The following is an 18216-nucleotide window of genomic DNA, read 5'->3' on the forward strand; positions in this document are numbered from 1 at the left end:
AACAGAGACAGGACAAAAAACAGAGAATAAATATATTTAAAACTGGGAGTCACTCAGTAAGGAATTGAATTACTTGACTCGATACTATTTAAAATCTCTTTAAATCATAACAGATAATAAATTAAACTTTTTAAATGTTTAAATCTTGAGTCCTTTTAGCTTTATTAAAAAAATAATACTTTAAAACATTCTTTAATTAATCAGTCATAAAAACTAATTTGTATGTATGTATGTATGTATGTATATGTATATATATATGTATGTATATATATATATATATATATATAGTTGAAGTCAGAATTATTAGCCCCCCTTTCCTTTTTATTTTCTTTTTTAAATTTTTCCCAAATGATGTTTAACAGAGCAAGGAAATTTTCACAGTGTGTCTGATAATATTTTTTCTTCTTTGTTTTATTTCGGCTAGAATAAAAGCAGGTTTTAATTTTTTAAAAACCATTTTAAGATGAAAAGTATTAGCCCCTTTAAGCAATATATTTTCTCGATAGTCTAAAGAACAAACCATCTTTATATAATAACTTGCCTAATTACAGTATCCTGCCTAGTTAATCTAATTAACCTAGTTAAGCCTTTAAATGTCACTTTAAGCTGTATAGAAGTGTCTTGAAAAATATCTAGTCAAATATTATTTACTGTCATCATGGCAAAGAAAAAAATATAGATAGATAGATAGATAGATAGATAGATAGATAGATAGATAGATAGATAGATAGATAGATAGATAGATAGATAGATAACGTGCTGCGTGTTAAGACGAGACTCTTGTTGCACGATAAAAAAAAAAACGCTCTTAATCTATTCTCAAAGTTGGGTTGGGAGCTGGGTCTATTCTACACAAGCTATGGTGAGTTTCATCTTGATATTTTATGTATGTCTGACTGGCGAGGTGTCTGACAAAAAAGTTCCCTTCTGAATCAAATCAGCAGGATGCCCTTCTGGATCTTTCACTTACTTCGAAGACACGACTGACTACGCCTACATGGACATCTGTAATCTAGTTATTTGCCTTAATAGACAATAATATAATTAAAGTGTTTACGTGAAGTGCTTTCATGTAAGAGTTTCCTGTACTTTTAAGTAACTTTAACTGCAGTTCGGCAGTTTCACTTTAACTCATGAACATTTCATTCATGCCCCCGTGACAAACTGGGGTATTAGACGCAAATAAGGAGTAATGACTGGTGAGAGTGTTATGGAATTTAATAACGCACTCCAAATGGAAAGAAAAAAACATACGCATTTCGCGATGTGTGTGTTTGTGTGTGCGCGCTTATTTACTGACAGCCGCGTGTGTGGATCTTGTCTGAAAAAATATGGCAAAGTTCTACATGACGGTAATAGTTTGATTACAGTGTTTACTTCAATAATGCCACTAATATTTGCATACTCCACATGTTTTAACTCCATTTCTGTTTAGTTCAGTTATGACTTCAGTCGGCTTAAGGTAATCAAAAATCGCTGTTTGGAGCTTATGTTGGCCTACAATTCAACATTCATGTTTAACTGAATAAACAGTAAACACAAGTACATCTTACTGAACGTTTATTTTCATCACCAATTATCAGAGTAGAACAGTTTCTCAAGCAGTTTGTGATGCATTTTGGAAACAGGAGATGAGCCCCTGGTCTAATGCGCCACCTGGCTAGAGAAACCCGTTCTCAAAGACTTACTTTTAGTCATTATTTGGGCAGCACACATATTCTGAATGCCTTCGGCAGAATTCAAATGAGCCCTTTTCATCTAGATTAATTCCAAGATTACAGTGAGATTAATCTAGATAAAAAACCCTATGCCCACCTATAATATATATCAAAACATGAAACATTTCAAAAGCAATGGTAAAGCAATTTTATAATAGTTTTGGTACTTAATCACGTGCAATTTTCTGAGAAATAAAACTTTCTTTAATTGAAAAATTTATTTATTGTACACTATAGATTTCTATAAAAATACAATTATTCAGTACTGCTGATTTATACAGAATTTTCTACGTACATTACGAGTAAATGTAATTAAATGACCTAAAAATTAATCCCCTACTTTAATTTTTCAGTGGATAAGTCATTTAAATACAGTAACTTGCAGTAATTACAGTAGAGTAGTTACTTTGTAATTAATTACAGCAAACACTGACCAAACCATGCATTCATTAACAGTCAATTTCTTTATTAATTCATAGACTTGTAGGTATTTAATGTTTAATTTTAGCGATATCAGCATAGCTCTGAAACACCGAGGCCAGTGAAAACTGTTGTGTAAACGCTCTAGAGTCCTCCAAACGATGCAGTAATTAAAGTGTCCTGCGTGTTGCTGCAGATTCCTCTGCTTTTAGAGCTGCGCTCCAGATGTGTGTCACCGCTGGAGACAGTCCTAATAAATTATGGACGTAATTCTGCATTTTTTTGTTTATGTTTGCATGGCTCATGAAAACAGGAATGCTTGCTTTTGGTTGAAGGAGAAGTTTAGTGACGTTTTATAGATCTCACGGGACAAATGTTGTCATTTTGCTTCCTCTGAAACAGTCTGTGGCTGTAATGAAGTGTTAAAGGTCACATATTTGTTTATTTTTTGTTTTAATTTCAGATTATTGCAGTGTAATTTGTAAAGATTTACAGTTTTGATTGTGTAACTATTTTTTTATGAATTAAGTCAATGTTTGTTCAAGTTAAATGACAGGTTGTCCTTCAAAAATACTATAACAATATATATATATATATATATATATATATATATATATATATATATATATATATATATATGGTGGTGCAGTGGGTATCATTGTCGCCTCACAGCAAGAAGGTCGCTGGCTCGAACTTGGCTGGGTCAGTCGGCATTTCTGTGTGGAGTTTGCATGTTCTCGCTGTGTTGGCGTGGGTTTCCTCCGGGTGCTCCGGTTTCCCCCACAGTCTAAACACATGCGCTATAGGGGAATTGGGTAAGCTAAATTGTCCGTAGTGCATGTGTGTGTATGGGTGTTTCCCAGTGATGAGTTGCAGCTGGAAAGGCATCCGCTGCCTAAAACATATGCTGGTAAAGTTGGCAGTTCATTCCGTTGTGGTAACCCCTGATTAATAAAGGAACTAAGCCGAAAAGAAATGAATGAATATATATATATAATTGTGTATATATTGTATAAATTGTACTCTGTATATTTTTGTTATTTATATTTTTTGCATAATGATCTGCTTTTGTTCAGCTATAGGATGTTAGATTTTTCATATAATATAATATAATATAATATAATATAATATAATAATGATTATATTATATTATATATAGTAATGTAATAAAATATAATAACATATAATATAATAAATACTGAATATAATAACAAGAAATAATGAAACAAATAAAATAAATCAATAATAAATAAATAATACAAATCTATATATGTTGTGTATGAAATTTGGTGTCATTACTTTGAAATAATTTGTAGTTTTTAAGTGTTTTTTTTTAATTAATTTTAATTTCTGTTTGCCTCAAAATAAAAGTTAAATTTCTAATGTCTACAGCAGTGTTTCCCAACCCTGTTCCTGGAGGCACACCAACAGAACATATTTTGAATGTCTCCCTTATCTGACCCATTAACTTCAGGTTTTGGAGTCTGTTCTAATCTTCTGGTGAGTTGATTCAGGTGTGTTTGATTATGGAGAGGTTGAAAATGTGTACTGTTGGTGTGCCTTCAGGAACAGGGTTGGGAAACACTGGGCTACAGTATATGCCTTAAGATTTATATGGATTTTAAGTAGTGTTAAGTCAAATAATCCAATTACTTTTTGAGTAATAAGGTTACTTTTCAGACAACGTCATTAGAAATGTTATTTAAATGCAAATTTAATGACGTGTGTCCAACCAGCTATGTAGTTCATCCTGTTTTACAGGAAAATATATGTTAATGGTTGTATGTGTGTTCATGTTGCAGACATGAATGTTTGATGTTTAAAGAGATGCATATAAGGCAATGGTGAAAGAGGTATGTTTTATGTATCTACATGAATATGGCTTGAGCCAATCGATAGGCAGAGTTTGGTGCATAAAGAGCAGCGTTTCCTCTAGGATGTTTTCCAGCTGTGGCGGCAGGCCTTTTACACAGATCTACCAACTACCTGTGGCATTATTTCAATGACAAATGTTGTGAGTGCAGTATTACATTTGAGATCGCATTCATGTAATATGAGCATGAGCATCTCTTCATTTGCACGCCGATTTCCTCTGTTCATGCACAAAACTTCTTGCACGCCTTCAAATATACTCTGCTCAAGTGCAGATCTTCTTGTGCGCTCTCAAATAAACACTGCTGAAGTGTGATTTAGTGCGTTTATGTAACAAGTATGTCTCCAGCATTTATTAGATTTGCTGTTATCATTTATAAAAGAATAACGGCATTAATGCGTCCTGAAATAAAGTGAAACGGCTCCAGCAAGATTAAGTCATTGTATGCAGAGCCATAGACCTTTTATCTATAAAGTATAATTATGGAAACTGTTCATCTTAACTGAAAGCTACGTCGTGTTTGCTAGCCTCACGCATCGCGCAGCCCTGTCAGTCAGTCAGCATGTCACCTTAAAGGGTTAAACAAATAACACTCAGCACTACTACGATTACAGAAAAGTTCACTCTGTTATAATTCACTTACCTTTTAATATGTTTTGGTGCGATTTATTTATTTATTTTTAAGCCGCTACTAAAAAAACAACGACTGAATGTTTGGAATGAGATGTTGTACAATCATTCACCCCGCTATAGACGAATGACTGTAGTGGAAACCATGAAGAAAGACGCCAGACTCCAGACCAGGGTCAGTTTACCTGGCAAGCGAGCGTGCTGTGGCAGAGCTGTGAGCAAATCCTTGTTAGCAAGGGGATAGAGTACACAGTGGTTACGTTTCGATTTTCCTTTGATTGTTTTGTGTTGCACTGTACATATTCATCTTTATATCTTATTTGTTGATTTGATACTTTGTATTTTTGTATATATATATATATATATATATATTTGTATTTACATACATATTTGGATTTTGGACACTATATTTCCCACATCCTTGTAAATAAATACCACCTTTTTTACACTTCCGGGTTAGGCCATTGTTTTTAGATTGTTTTTTGGGGGGTTTATTTGTGGTGTCAAGCCTCTCACTTCTCGTAGTGGGCCCACTCTGGGTTCACTGCATCACAATGTGATTAGTAATTTACGTACTCAACACTGCTTGTAATGTAATTCATTACTGTGTTTTAGGCATCATGCTCAAACAAGGCCAATGTACAAAATCGGCTACAAGCAGGTGACGGAGCTGGAGTGGAGGTGTTGTCCAGGATATCAAGGCCATGACTGTACAGAGCTGAAAATCACACCACAGAGACCCAGTATTCACGAGGAGCCGCATCAAGTCCCTTCATCCACCAACACTCAACTGCAGAGCATTCTGGGTAAGAGTTTTTCATTTTTTACCTATGGGGAAAAATCTACTTTCCAAGCTGTTTGGACTGCCATATGTGCATGTATGGTGTATAGACCGTCATATTGGGGTGATATAAACACACCCAGTGCTTTTTTTTTTCAATTTAACAACATAAAAAACGGTGGACCAATTGGAACGGATTTCAGATCGACCGCAACTTGACGTAGGAGTGCGGTCCCCCCGCCCACCATTATTGATTGACAGGCACGTCATCATATCCTCAGTTTGTTGTTTCACGTCCGCCATTTTCAGCGTGTGAGTCAAAGCGATGTCACAAAGGAACACCCTAGCTCTATTTTTAGATGTAAGGCTCATTGGGCTCAACACAAGATCAATATTCTCCACATTATCGCTCTAATCGGAATTATTGATTGTAACTTAGTTTGTTTGTAGGTAGGTTTACAAACATGTATACTTTTCATTGCGTCTACCTTAAATTTCAGCCATTTGCATTTCTCGCAGTCACAGAAGCTCCCCGTGATCTTAACTAGGTGCAGCTGGAAAGTGCGAGCACGTTGCCTCACGTGTGTGTCCCTCTAATGGAAATAAAATAACGAACTTGCCTGCAAGTCGCACACCAGAAACGCCGCTCTGAGCGTCGTGCCACGCAGCGCCATGAATTTCAGAATTCTAAACGTAGGTTTCTATAAGTATCAGGGTACACACAATGGCGCTTCAAGCCGGCGGCTATCCGCGGCGCCCACCCACGATTCGAGACACTTCATATTTCTGCACGCCACAGAGTGCCATCTGAATAGTTTAATTTTTAATAACATCCAAATGTGCGTGTCTGAGTGTGCCGTGTCGCGGCTCTGGTGCCTCAGTGAAAGTTAATTCAGTGTGCGTGGTTATTAGTCTCTGTGTACAAGCTCGGTACTTGAAACTAGCACACAGTTGGCTGTAAAACTATACAAACACACAAATGATTTTGTACTCTCTGCTTGATCTGTGTCCGAGTCGTACATGTACGGCTGAATGCTTGTCCTCTCGCTCATGTTGCTTCTCTCTGTCTGCCTGTCTGTTGCTAAACACAGAGCGGGGGAGCTCTTGGCTCCGCCCCCTTGTTACGTTGGGCGGGAAGTCGAAACTAATTTACATGTGAAGCAACACACCCCTAAAATGGTTGCCTGTGTACACGCCCCCAAAATACCACTTTTTAACACATAATAAAACAGTCTGAATTGTGTTTTAAACTGAACCTAAACTGGCACACTCAGAACAACCATAATATTATTATTAAATCATAAAAAAGGGGTAAACTATGTGGCCTTTAACACTAAAACTATGACAATTATAACTACTAAACTACTTGAATGGCCATAGCCGAATCCAATCAGTGTTATTTTAAAAACATAATTAGCATCCTTCAAGCTATACACATTCTTCAACAGTCCAAAACAAGTCCAATAAAGCCAGGGTTTACAGGTTTTTACATTAAAACTAGCTCAATAGCAATTCAATCTTGGCCAATAATATCAAAACTCAAAATATGCCACTGCCCATTCATAAAATACAGATCAAATGCATCATTCAGCATTTATACAAGATGTACACACATTAAATCATAAGTATTTGGCTTGTTTTAGGACCAGAAGTGAGCGAGACACATCCATGGACTCAAAAAGGCCATCGTAACAATCAACCGGGATTCAATCCAGATCGTCAACAGGAGATTCGCAGAGTGCAAGCGTTAGAAGAAGAAGTGGAGCGTCTTTCTCAAACAGTGCTCCACCTACAGGCCACGTCAACAGCCAACGCAAACCTACGCTTCGATTTGCAGGAAGATCTCACCAAATACGTTCTCAACATGTTAGGCAATTTGCAACAACCACAAGACGTCAAAGCGGGTGAATTGGAGAGTATTGTGTTCCCGTCTGATCTGCGTTCGCCATCGGTTGCAGACGAGCTCCAGAACCACATTAGCACCAATGCTAACAGCATCCAGGATCTGCAGATCAAGATCCAGAGCATTGACGGACAACTCCACCGACTTGCAGAGACCAATATTGATCCTGTAGTTTCAGCAAATGAGTGTGCATGTCAGGAATACATCGATGAGAAGATTTCCGCCCTCCGAGACGAGCTTCTTCAAGGAATAGACATCAAATTAGCAGACATGAAGAGTGCGTGTGAATATAAAGTGCTGTCCATTCGGGAGCAGTGTGAAGAGCAGGAAAACTCCTATTTGAGTCTTGCCGAACTTTTGGACTCTAAAGAGGCTGCGCTCCGACAACAGATTCAAGACTTGCGGGTTCAGATTCCCAATGCTTCAGATTTGGATATTCATGAAGTCCAGAAACTCAAAGACAACCAGGAGATGATAAAACATGCAATTATGGAGCATAACACAACTTTAGTGAAGCTTAATAATCAAGGGCGCGTGCTGGAGGCGAGGGTTAGTCTTGCTGAAAAAAGCCCGGAGGTGCATTGCATTAATCTTGAGGAGAAACTAAGACAGGAAAGACTTCAAGAACAAAAAGCTTTCGAAGAGAAGATTAATTACAATGAGCAGCGTCTAAACACCTTGGAGAAGCACACAAAGCATCTGCAGAGTGACCTGGGAGCTTTTGCACAGCAAATTAAGAGCGATCTCAATCAATCTAAGGGTGTTGAAATCCTGTTTCAGCGTCTGGAAAACCTGGAGATGGATTTTGGGAGTAGCCAGGAGCAGGTGAGCGCAGTAAATGGTTTGTTAAATGGTCTTGATGGACGTGTGGCAGGAATTGAAGGTGTCTGTGGTCGTTTTGAGCCGATGTCTGACAGTCTGAAACGGATTAAAGATGGACTCAACAAACACGTTAATGGCTTGTGGACTTGTGTTCGGCAATTGAACACTACAGTGCTTGAGCACACAAGAGACTTAAACTTGTTTAAAGCAGATTCACAGCTCACAAAGGACGCCCAGGATGGGATCGCTAATGCACCAACAGGTAATCAATGCTTTTTATTATTTCACATGATACCATTTAATCACAAAGTTACTGCAATTTTTAAACATATTGTGGTATTTTACTAAATATTGCAATTTATTACCTTTGTCCAACTTTGAAATTGACTCTAAAGGAAACTTTGGCATTTTTTTAAATGATCAACAGGAAAAATAAACGCTCAGCTGGCAATTCTGTAGCTAAAAAACACTTCAATAGACACAAGGGAAGGGAAGCCCTAACACGTCTCGAATGAGTTACAGGATTTCTGGGTTTCCTGGGAGCAAAATATAAGATACAACTTCGTCCAGATCTATGTCAGTGTATAATAAAGCTGTATAACTCTGTAAGTGCAATTTCATTCATTTTCTTTTCGGTTTAGTCCCTTTGTTAATCAGGGGTTTCCACAGCGGAATGAACCGACAACTTATCCAGCATATGTTTTACGCAGCAGATGCCCTTCCAGCTGCAACCCAACATTGGGAAACACCCACACACTCTTGCATTCACACACATACACTACGGCCAATTTAGTTTATTTATGTATTCAGTTTAGTCAATTCCCCTATAGCGCATGTGTTTGGATTGTGTGGGAAACCGAAGCACCTGGAGGAAACCCACGCCAACACGGGGAGAACATGCAAACTCCACACAGAACTGACCCAGCCGGGGCTCGAACCAGCGACCTTCTTGCTGTGAGGCGATTGTGCTACCCACTGCGCCACCGTGACGCCCTAAGTGCAATTTGACTTTCACTTTTTTATTTTATATATATACATACACGGTCAAAGGTTTGGGGTCAACAGGATTATATAATGTTTTAAAATAAGCTTCTCCTGCTCACCAAAGCTGCAGTTATTTAATCAAAATTATAGAACAAATATTTGTGAACTTGTGAAATGTTATTGCACTAAAAAATAACTGTTCAACAGTAGTTCATAATTTAATTTAATCGTTTATTTCAGTGATTTTAATGATGAATTTTCAGCTTTATTACTCCAGTCTTCAAAGTCACTTGATCCTTTAGAAATCACTCTAATATTATTATTATTATTATTATTATTATTATTAATATTATTCATTTATTCATTTTCTTGTCAGCTTAATCCCTTTATTAATCTGGGGTCGCCACAGCGGAATGAACCGCCAACTTATCCAGTATTTGTTTTATGCAGCGGATGCCCTTCCAGCCGCAACCCATCACCGGGAAACCCATACACACTCATTCACACACATACACTACGGACAATTTAGCTCACCCAATTCACCTGTACCGCATGTCTTTGGACTGTGGGGGAAACCCACGCGAACGCAGGGAGAACATGCAAACTCCACACAGAGACGCCAACTGACCCAGCCGAGGCTCGAACCAGCGACCTTCTTGCTGTGAGGCGACAGCACTACCTACTGCGCCACTGTGTCGCCACCTTAAGTAATAATGTATATATACTTTTTTAATTATCCACAGAACAAACCACTGTTATATAGTAACTCACATCTAGTTAAGCCTTTAAATTGCATTTTAATCTGAATACTGAGTACAAATCTGAATTAGTTTTGCAAAATATGTAGACAAATATGATGTACTGTCATCATGACAGAGACAAACGAAATAAGTTATTAATGATCAGTTATTAAAACGATTATGTTTAAAAATGTGTTGAATAATATTGTTGAATATCATAGAATTTAGAATATAATCCAATAAAAATATAAATGTAGCTAATTTTCTTGCACCTAACCTGCTTGGTAATGCATTAATGCAAACGCTCAGATGCAACGCAACATTTTTAACTACACCTTTGATTATAAATATGTATTCAGTTACTAGTCAAAACCCTAAATCTGCTGGCCTTTGAACAGGTTGTGTGTAATTTGCCAGGGATTTCCTTCACGTACAGAGGAATGTTTGTGAATTGTGAGCAGGTAACTCCCAGAGGAAGCAGTATTCCTCGTTTATAGTTTAATTGCACACACATGGTTGAACCGGACAGCCTCCAGAGTTGTGCAATGTTTGGACTTGTACAGGATTATATTGTGTGTGTGTGTTTGTGCGCACATGTGGGCATCTGCTTCTCATTTGGTGATTTTTGTGTTCGCAGTTAACAAGATGTTCTGGACATGCTTTGGGCTTAGAGTTTCAGAGTAATAATGCAGAGAAAATCAAACGGCAGGAGACTTGAGGACAGTAAAAGTAGCTTTGTTTGGAGTAAATCCAAAAAATATACTCTATAAAGAAATGCAACTGATTCGTGAGCATTATTGGTAAGTTACTTTAAAAAAGTAATAGATTACAAATTACTGATTACTATTCAATTTAAATTACCTTTATTTGTATAACGCTTATACAATGTATATTGTGTCAAAGCAGCTTCACATAAAAGATCATAGTGAATTGGAACAGTGTAGTTCAGTTGAGCAAATGAAGAGCAAATCCAACGATGCGCAGCTCTACAGATCCCGCACCATGCAAGCCAGTGGCGACAGCGGAGAGGGAAAATAAACTTCACTAATGGCGGAAGTGAAGTAAAAAAATCTTGAGAGAAACCAGGCTTAGTTGGGCACGACCATTTTAATTTCTCCACTGGCCAAACGTCTTGTGCAGAGCTGTAGTCTCAGTGGCGGAGGCTGGAAGCTGGCCTCAGCGAAGACTCGTCTGTCTCTGGAGCGTCAAGGGGATCAGTCTCATGTTCCACTCCTCCATGACCACCACAGTAGCTGCTCAGGATACGGCCTGGTCCAGGATATGGAAACCTTGGGATCATCTCGTCGTTGGTCTTGGATCGAATCAGTGACTCTGCATAGTCTGAGGGCCTCGGGAAGAGTATCCCCAGGTGGAAATGGAGAATAAAGAGAATAATTAGCGTAGCTGCTGTTCAAAGTGTATATACATAAGATGCAGAAGCTGTGTGGGAACCCGCTAAGTGGTGCACTAAGTGTATGCTTTACTGAACAGATAGGTCTTTAATCTAGTTTTGAATTGGGAGAGTGTGTCTGAGCCTCGAACGTTATCAGGAAGGCTATTCCAGAGTTTAGGAGCTATAAATGAGAAGGCTCGACCTCCTTTACTCGACTTAGCTATTCTGGGTACTACCAGAAGCCTACCAGAGTTTTGAGATCTTAAAGAGCTCATACTTAGCTGACCGGTACCAGTTTGTGAATATTAATGGAAAATTGTAATCTGATTACATTACTAATTACTTCATGTAAAAAGTAATCAGATTACTAATTACTTTGACGTTACATTACAATGGGTTGATCACAGGAGCTTGACATATTCAAAAGACTTGAAAAGATAATTCACCCAAAACTTCAAATTCTCTCATCATTTACTTGTTCCAAACCTGTTTGTCTTTTGCCGGAGTGCTGCGCTGTGTGAACGCAGAAGGAAAATTGCCGGAAGAGAGCGTTCACGCTGAAATGAGACGTGTACTCCAGCCAATCAGATTATTCAGACGCATTCACACCCATGCTGCTTATGAAAATAAAAGCCTTTGAATATTTTTCCAGACACATTTAGCTGCTAGATGTAAGTCTAATAACGTTTCTATGTTCCTTCTGAATAGGGGATTGAATCTACACTAGTCTCACGGTTAAGTTCGGTTACGATTATCATGCCATTGATTCGGTTCAATTCGATATCCCGGTGCATTGACGATGCTTTCCATACATTAGATTTTTTCTTCACAACACAAGATTTTTTAAATTAAAATATGTTAATATATTAATATTTATATATTATTTGTAATATAATTTTGTTCTTTAATACAGCGGTAAGATATATGAACTGTACCCTTAATTTGACCTGCTCAAAGAAAACACTCTTTCTGAATGTATCAAACAAAACTCATGCACAGAAGACAGCATGAGCATTTATAGCAAATTAACTAATGTAAATATGATCCCGCTTCCTTTTTGAGCACTGTCTGACACCCCTATAATTCATCTTCACCCGCTCAACAGAAAGGGCTGCGATCAGTTTTAGAAGTGAAAGCGATGTTCACCGATGAGTGACACGGTAAGAACAGCCACAGTTACAGTCTATATGCGCATAATACAAACAAGCAGGGGCGCCGCTGGCCGATATTGAAGAGCGTTGTGGGGGGTGGGGAGTTGGGTTTAGATGTATCAAAACATGAATTTGGGAGCAAAAGTCAGATTGATAGTTGATCAAATTGATTAAGTGTCTGGTGTTGAGTGAATAATGCTGTCTACATACTGTTGAAATAAAACTCATGTTGAGCTTCCTTCCAGCAGTGTGAACAGAATTAATCACACAAAATGAGCATATTTCAATCAAAACACTGGTTAAACACTTTTTTATAAACATTAAGTAAAGGTTTTATTTTTTATTTATTTTTAAAAATGTTTTAAATAAATAATCCAAAAACAGAATTATTTGTAACATTTGTTTTGTGAAATTTATAATCATTTTTTTTTTTTGTCTTGAGTAAAGAATTTCAATACATTTATATAAATAAAGAAAGCCAAAATAGAAGGGTAAGAGTCAAAATCTGTTCAAATAAATCAGTTTATTTATTAATCAAATGTAATAATTTTTTAGGAACACATAATATATTATTATATTTTATACAAATGTTATCTCCTTTTCGTGAGAAGACTTTCAAAGCATTTATTGAAATAATGAAACCAAAAAAGAACTGTAAAAGTCAAAATCATGTCTAAATAATCTGTTGAAATAAAGTCTTTTTCCCCTGGTTTCAACAAGGTTTAAGGATAGACAAGATTAAAATGCACGTTTGAGCTGTCTCAACTCAAAATAACCTGCAGTGAGATGTCTTAAAATACATCAGTGTCATTTTTTTTCTCCAAGTGCACACCAGTAGTTATTTTTCTAAGGCCATTTTTATAAATTTGGCTTAAAGAGCCTAATTTAACTAAGGCCTAGTCCTGGCTTAAGCTAAGCCCGGTTTGTGAAACTGGGCCTTTATTTTTTTTAAATGTATTTTTATAAATTAAATAAATTTGTATTTATTAGTGAAATTTATACGGTTGAAGTCAGAATTATTAGCCCTCGATTTTTTTCAACACATTTCTAAACATAATAGTTTTAATAACTATTTTATTTTATCTTTGCCATGATGACAGCACAAAATATTTGACTAGATATTTTTCAAGATACTAGTATTCAGCTTAAAGTGACATTTAAAGGCTTAATTGGGTTAATTAAGGTAATTAGGCAAGTCATTGTATAACAGTGGTTTGTTCTGTAGACATTGAAAACAATTATTGCTTAAGGGGACTAATAATATTGACCTTAAAATAGATTAAAAAAAAAAAAATTCTAGTCGAAATAAAACAAATAAGACTTTCTCCAGAAGAAAAAATATTATATGAAATACTGTGAAAAATTCCTTGCTCTGTTAAACATCATTTGGGAAATATTTAATATATTTGGAAAGAAAATAATACCCCAAACGAACTCTAAAAATAAAAGTTAAAATCAAGTGACATTGTTTAGAGCAGGGGTCACCAATCTCGGTCCTGCAGGGCCGGTGTCCCTCCAGGGTTTAGCTCCAACTTGCCTCAAAACACCTGCCGAGGTGTTTCAAGTGTACCTAGTAAGACCTTGATTAGCTTGTTCAGGTGTGTTTGATTAGGGTTGGAGCTAAAATCTGCAGGACATCGGCCCTCCAGGAACAAGTTTGGTGACCCCTGGTTTAGAGCTTATATTTGTATATTTAAATTCCAATAGAAATGGATAACATGTTGAATGAGCCTAAACATTTATGACTTCTGTCATCCTTTATATGCACATATAGATCTATTATTAATCTCGCACTCATATGAACACATTAAACAAGCTAGAAGGGTTTGAGTGAGTCTTTTAAGTGATGATGCATAAGTGTGATGCACTTTTCCATTTTAGGTCAGCCATTTTCACTGGTTCTTCTTGACCTGTGACCTCTGACTTCTTCAGTCGTCCCCTCAAGCGCTGCTCACACATGTATTTATATAGATTTTATCTGAGGTCTAATTGTGAGACTCTACTCTGGAAGAGTGGCTATTAGTTTATAAGAATAACACTGAAAACACCACTGGATTATTATGTGCTCACCCAGCGATGCCCTTCCTGTTTCTCTTTTTTGTGTTGCATCAATAAAACACAAGTCTAGTTTTAATAGTCGGGCTACACAATATATAAGTTCTGCATCAATATTTGCAATGCGATCTCAGATTATGCAATGTTGAGTCTAGATTATAGTTCAACACTTTGCATGCGTATTTGAGACCTGTGACTATATGATCATTTTGAAATAAGATTATAGGAAATACTGTGATAAATGCCTTGCTCTGTTTAACATCATTTGGGAAATATTTGATATATAATATTACAAGGATTAATAATTCTGACTTCAACTGTATACTCCTGTCATTCGAATGGCTGAATAAACACACTATACAGTCTTTTATTTAAAATGCAATCAGTTTTCTGTCAGTATTTTCTTCAGGAATGGGGTTAAGGGACAGAAAATGTCATTAGCTCAGTATATAAACCATTACGTCTCTGGAAAGTCCTGGTAATAATAGGAGCAGCAACATATGTTTGTGTGTGTTAGGTTTTGTGGGTATAAGTGTGTGTCAGAGATCTGTCACTGCTCTATTAGTGGATGAGATCATGTGAGTTTTTTTTTAGTTAATTTTTTTCTCAGCGTTGAGTAGGAACAAACCAGAGGAGTGATTGTTGTTGTTATTTATTCAGTAGGCTTAATGGATGAATATACCTTTTCCAAAATGTTTGCAAAATCCAAAAATACACCGCTACATACAATTTTCAGACAAAGTGAGATTAAGCTCATTTCTGCCAGGTAAGAAAAACCAGCAGTGCTTTAAAAGTCAAAATTGTGACTTGGGGGTGGCACGGTGGCTCAGTGGTTAGCGCTGTCGCCTCACAGCAAGAAAGTCGCTGGTTCGAGTCCCTGGCTGCGTCAGTTGGCATTTCTGTGTGGAGTTCGTATGTTCTCCCCGTGTAGGCGTGGGTTTCCTCCGGGTGCTCCGGTTTCCTTCACAGTTCAAACACATGCACTATAGGTAGATTAAATAAGCTAAATTGGCCGTAGAATATGAGTATGAGTTTGTGTGTGCGTGGGGGTGTTTCCCACAACTGTGTTGCTTCTGCTGTGTCAAACATATGCTGGAGTAGTTGGCGATTCATTCTGGTGTGGCGACCCCTGATAATCAGAGACGGAGCCGAAGGAAAATGAACGAATTATGACTTGGAAAAGTTGAAATTGAGATAAAAGGTCAAAATTATGACTTAAAAATGGGAAATTACGAGATAAAAAGTCAAAACAACTTGCTTTTAATGACTTTGTCTTATTAAATTAGTCATTTTTAAAGAGTTAATGCTGTGAAACATGTTTAGATTTTTGTGTAACCAACTATTGGCGTAACAATGTAATTTCTACAACTTTTATAAGTCATAATTTTGATTTAGTAAGTCAGAATTTCTCATTTTTAGTCATAATTTGGACTTTTTAATCTTGTAATTTTGACTTTTTAAGTCACGAGTTTGTCTTAGCAAGTCATTGTCAACTTTTGAAGTCATAATTTTGATTTAGTAAGTCAGAATTTCTCATTTTTAGTCATAATTTGGACTTTTTAATCTCGTAATTTTGACTTTTTAAGTCACGAGTTTGTCTTAGCAAGTCATTGTCAACTTTTAAAGTCATAATTTCGATTCAGAAAGTCATCATTTCAACTTTAATATCGTAATTTTGATTTTGCTGAGTAATAATTTCGACTTTTAAAGCTTATTTTTTTCTTACCTAGTAGAAACAGGCTTCCCTAGATAACAGGGCAGATTGTGTGTGATTGAAAATGGTAATTTTGTGCAACTGACGACATTTCGGCTATAATTTAACTTGAAGTTAACAATTTTGCTTAATTCTTCACCAAAAACTTCTACTTTCTTTTTGTTGGCATTTTCAAGCATGTTATTTGTTGAACGAAAGTTAATGAACACCGAGGAGCAAATCCTTTTAAGCAGACATGCATTTAAATTTCTGCATTTAAAATATATTGAGTGTGCATTAATGTTTAATAATTAAACACCCAGTCATCAGTTATTTCCATTATACTATAGTTCCCACAGCTGCAGACACTGTTCAGATGTTGTATTTCAGACACTTGTCAGGTTTTTGTCCTCAAACTGCTCCTGTGTGTAGCACTAGTTTCACACACATCTCCAAAGCCTTCTGTTGTGTTTTGATGTGATTTCTGACTGTTGCAGCTGTGAAATAACTCAAATCATTCAGCGTAGTGATATGCAGCTTTAATGTGCCCAGAAACTGCCGGAACTACTTTAGCTGTGCATTCATATGAAAATAACTGCACACCTAAAGATGCTCATGAGCCAATCAGATTTAAGCATTAACACAGTACAAAGGATGTTAATAACAAACCCTCTCATTATCAAGATTACAGAGAACTCTACGTTTATAACTTTTTTTAGAAATGGAGAGCATTTTTGGATGTGATATATGGCAGTGTCACGCCTGCTAATTGTTACTTTGCTCTGTCCTCCATCATCATTTTTCTGGCTTTCACCAGATGTTCAGGAGGAGTTTTAGGTTTTTTCTCACCCCCTGAGGTTGAGAATTTAACCAGAATTTTGTGTAGACATTCAAGCTTTAAGCATTGTTAAGTTCAGACTTGTTAAACCGTAGATAAGTCAAAATGGGTCAAGCTATTTCACCAAACCATCGCGATTAGACATTCTATATACTTGAATTCCCATTTAAACTAAGCTTAAAGGCACAGTTGACCCAATGATGAAAATCCTGGCATCATTTACTCACTCTTTCACCTTTGAGTTGTTGAACACAAAAGAAAATATTTTGAAAAATGTTGGAAACTAATATAATAAAACTAATATGTAATAAAGTAAAGCTCCATGGCCGTATCTGACACTTGGCATGTGTGAACACCTGCACTACTCTGCATGCTATATTAATAGATCTGCGATGTCTTTTGAGGTGGTACATTTTGTAGACACCTGAGACTGATGTCTTGTATATTGAATGGAGTAATATTGAAGAGCACCTCAAATTGCCAAGTTAATTTATTCCTTATTTAAACTTTAGTTAATTGTAAAGTCACTGTTATTTGGAAGGTAATTTTTATTATTTTTCTCTCATGCTTTGTCCCAATGGGGTATATGCCGAAGCATGCTAATGGGACTTTTAATTTGCCAGTAACCTGGGTTAATCGTTTCCGGTGAATTGTATGCCAATGCAAAATCGTCGCATTTAAGGTCTGTTTTCTTTCAAAATCAGTGATCTCCACTGGCTGAGTGATATCTGATATAAAGTGGGTCTCAGATTGTACAAGAACCACTGCATTAAATTACATTTCCCCCGCCGTGTCTTTATAATATAAGCATTTATTTTACCCCAGTATATTCAATGAAGCTTCTGCGCTAGCTTGCCGATTCTGACGGGCGCGTGCGAGCAAACTGCTTTTTGTCTCGTTTTACACTTGAGCAACTTAATGAATGCCAAAGTTTGCTTAACTGATTGTATTTGAATTACATTACAACATCGATGCTGTAAAAGGAACCATAATAAATGGAAAAAACCTCACAAAAACAGGTCACCGGAAGTTTATCAGTATGGGAAAAACACTAGCTCAGCATATACCCTACTCGCATACTATCCATCTTAAATAAAATTAGTGTGTCCCAAACTGTATCATGTTGAAAATAGTATGCCAAAGATTCCTGGATGGTTTACTATTTCCAGGTATAAATTGGAAGTGTAGAGCCGTCCATACTGTAACCTCTAATAT

General features: G+C 36.7%; 1 protein-coding gene across 1 annotated transcript in view; it reads left to right on the forward strand.

The window, feature by feature from the left end:
* Positions 1-18216, forward strand: part of emilin2b (elastin microfibril interfacer 2b) — a 31455-nt gene that overhangs the window by 8539 nt on the left and 4700 nt on the right. The window contains exons 3-4 of the mRNA XM_056462442.1: positions 5257-5447; positions 7066-8409. Of these exons, the coding sequence (XP_056318417.1) occupies positions 5257-5447; positions 7066-8409 (1535 nt within the window). The remainder of the gene's footprint in view (positions 1-5256; positions 5448-7065; positions 8410-18216) is intronic.

This window comes from Danio aesculapii, chromosome 7, assembly GCF_903798145.1.
Source record: "Danio aesculapii chromosome 7, fDanAes4.1, whole genome shotgun sequence".
NCBI classification, from domain to species: Eukaryota; Metazoa; Chordata; class Actinopteri; order Cypriniformes; family Danionidae; genus Danio; species Danio aesculapii.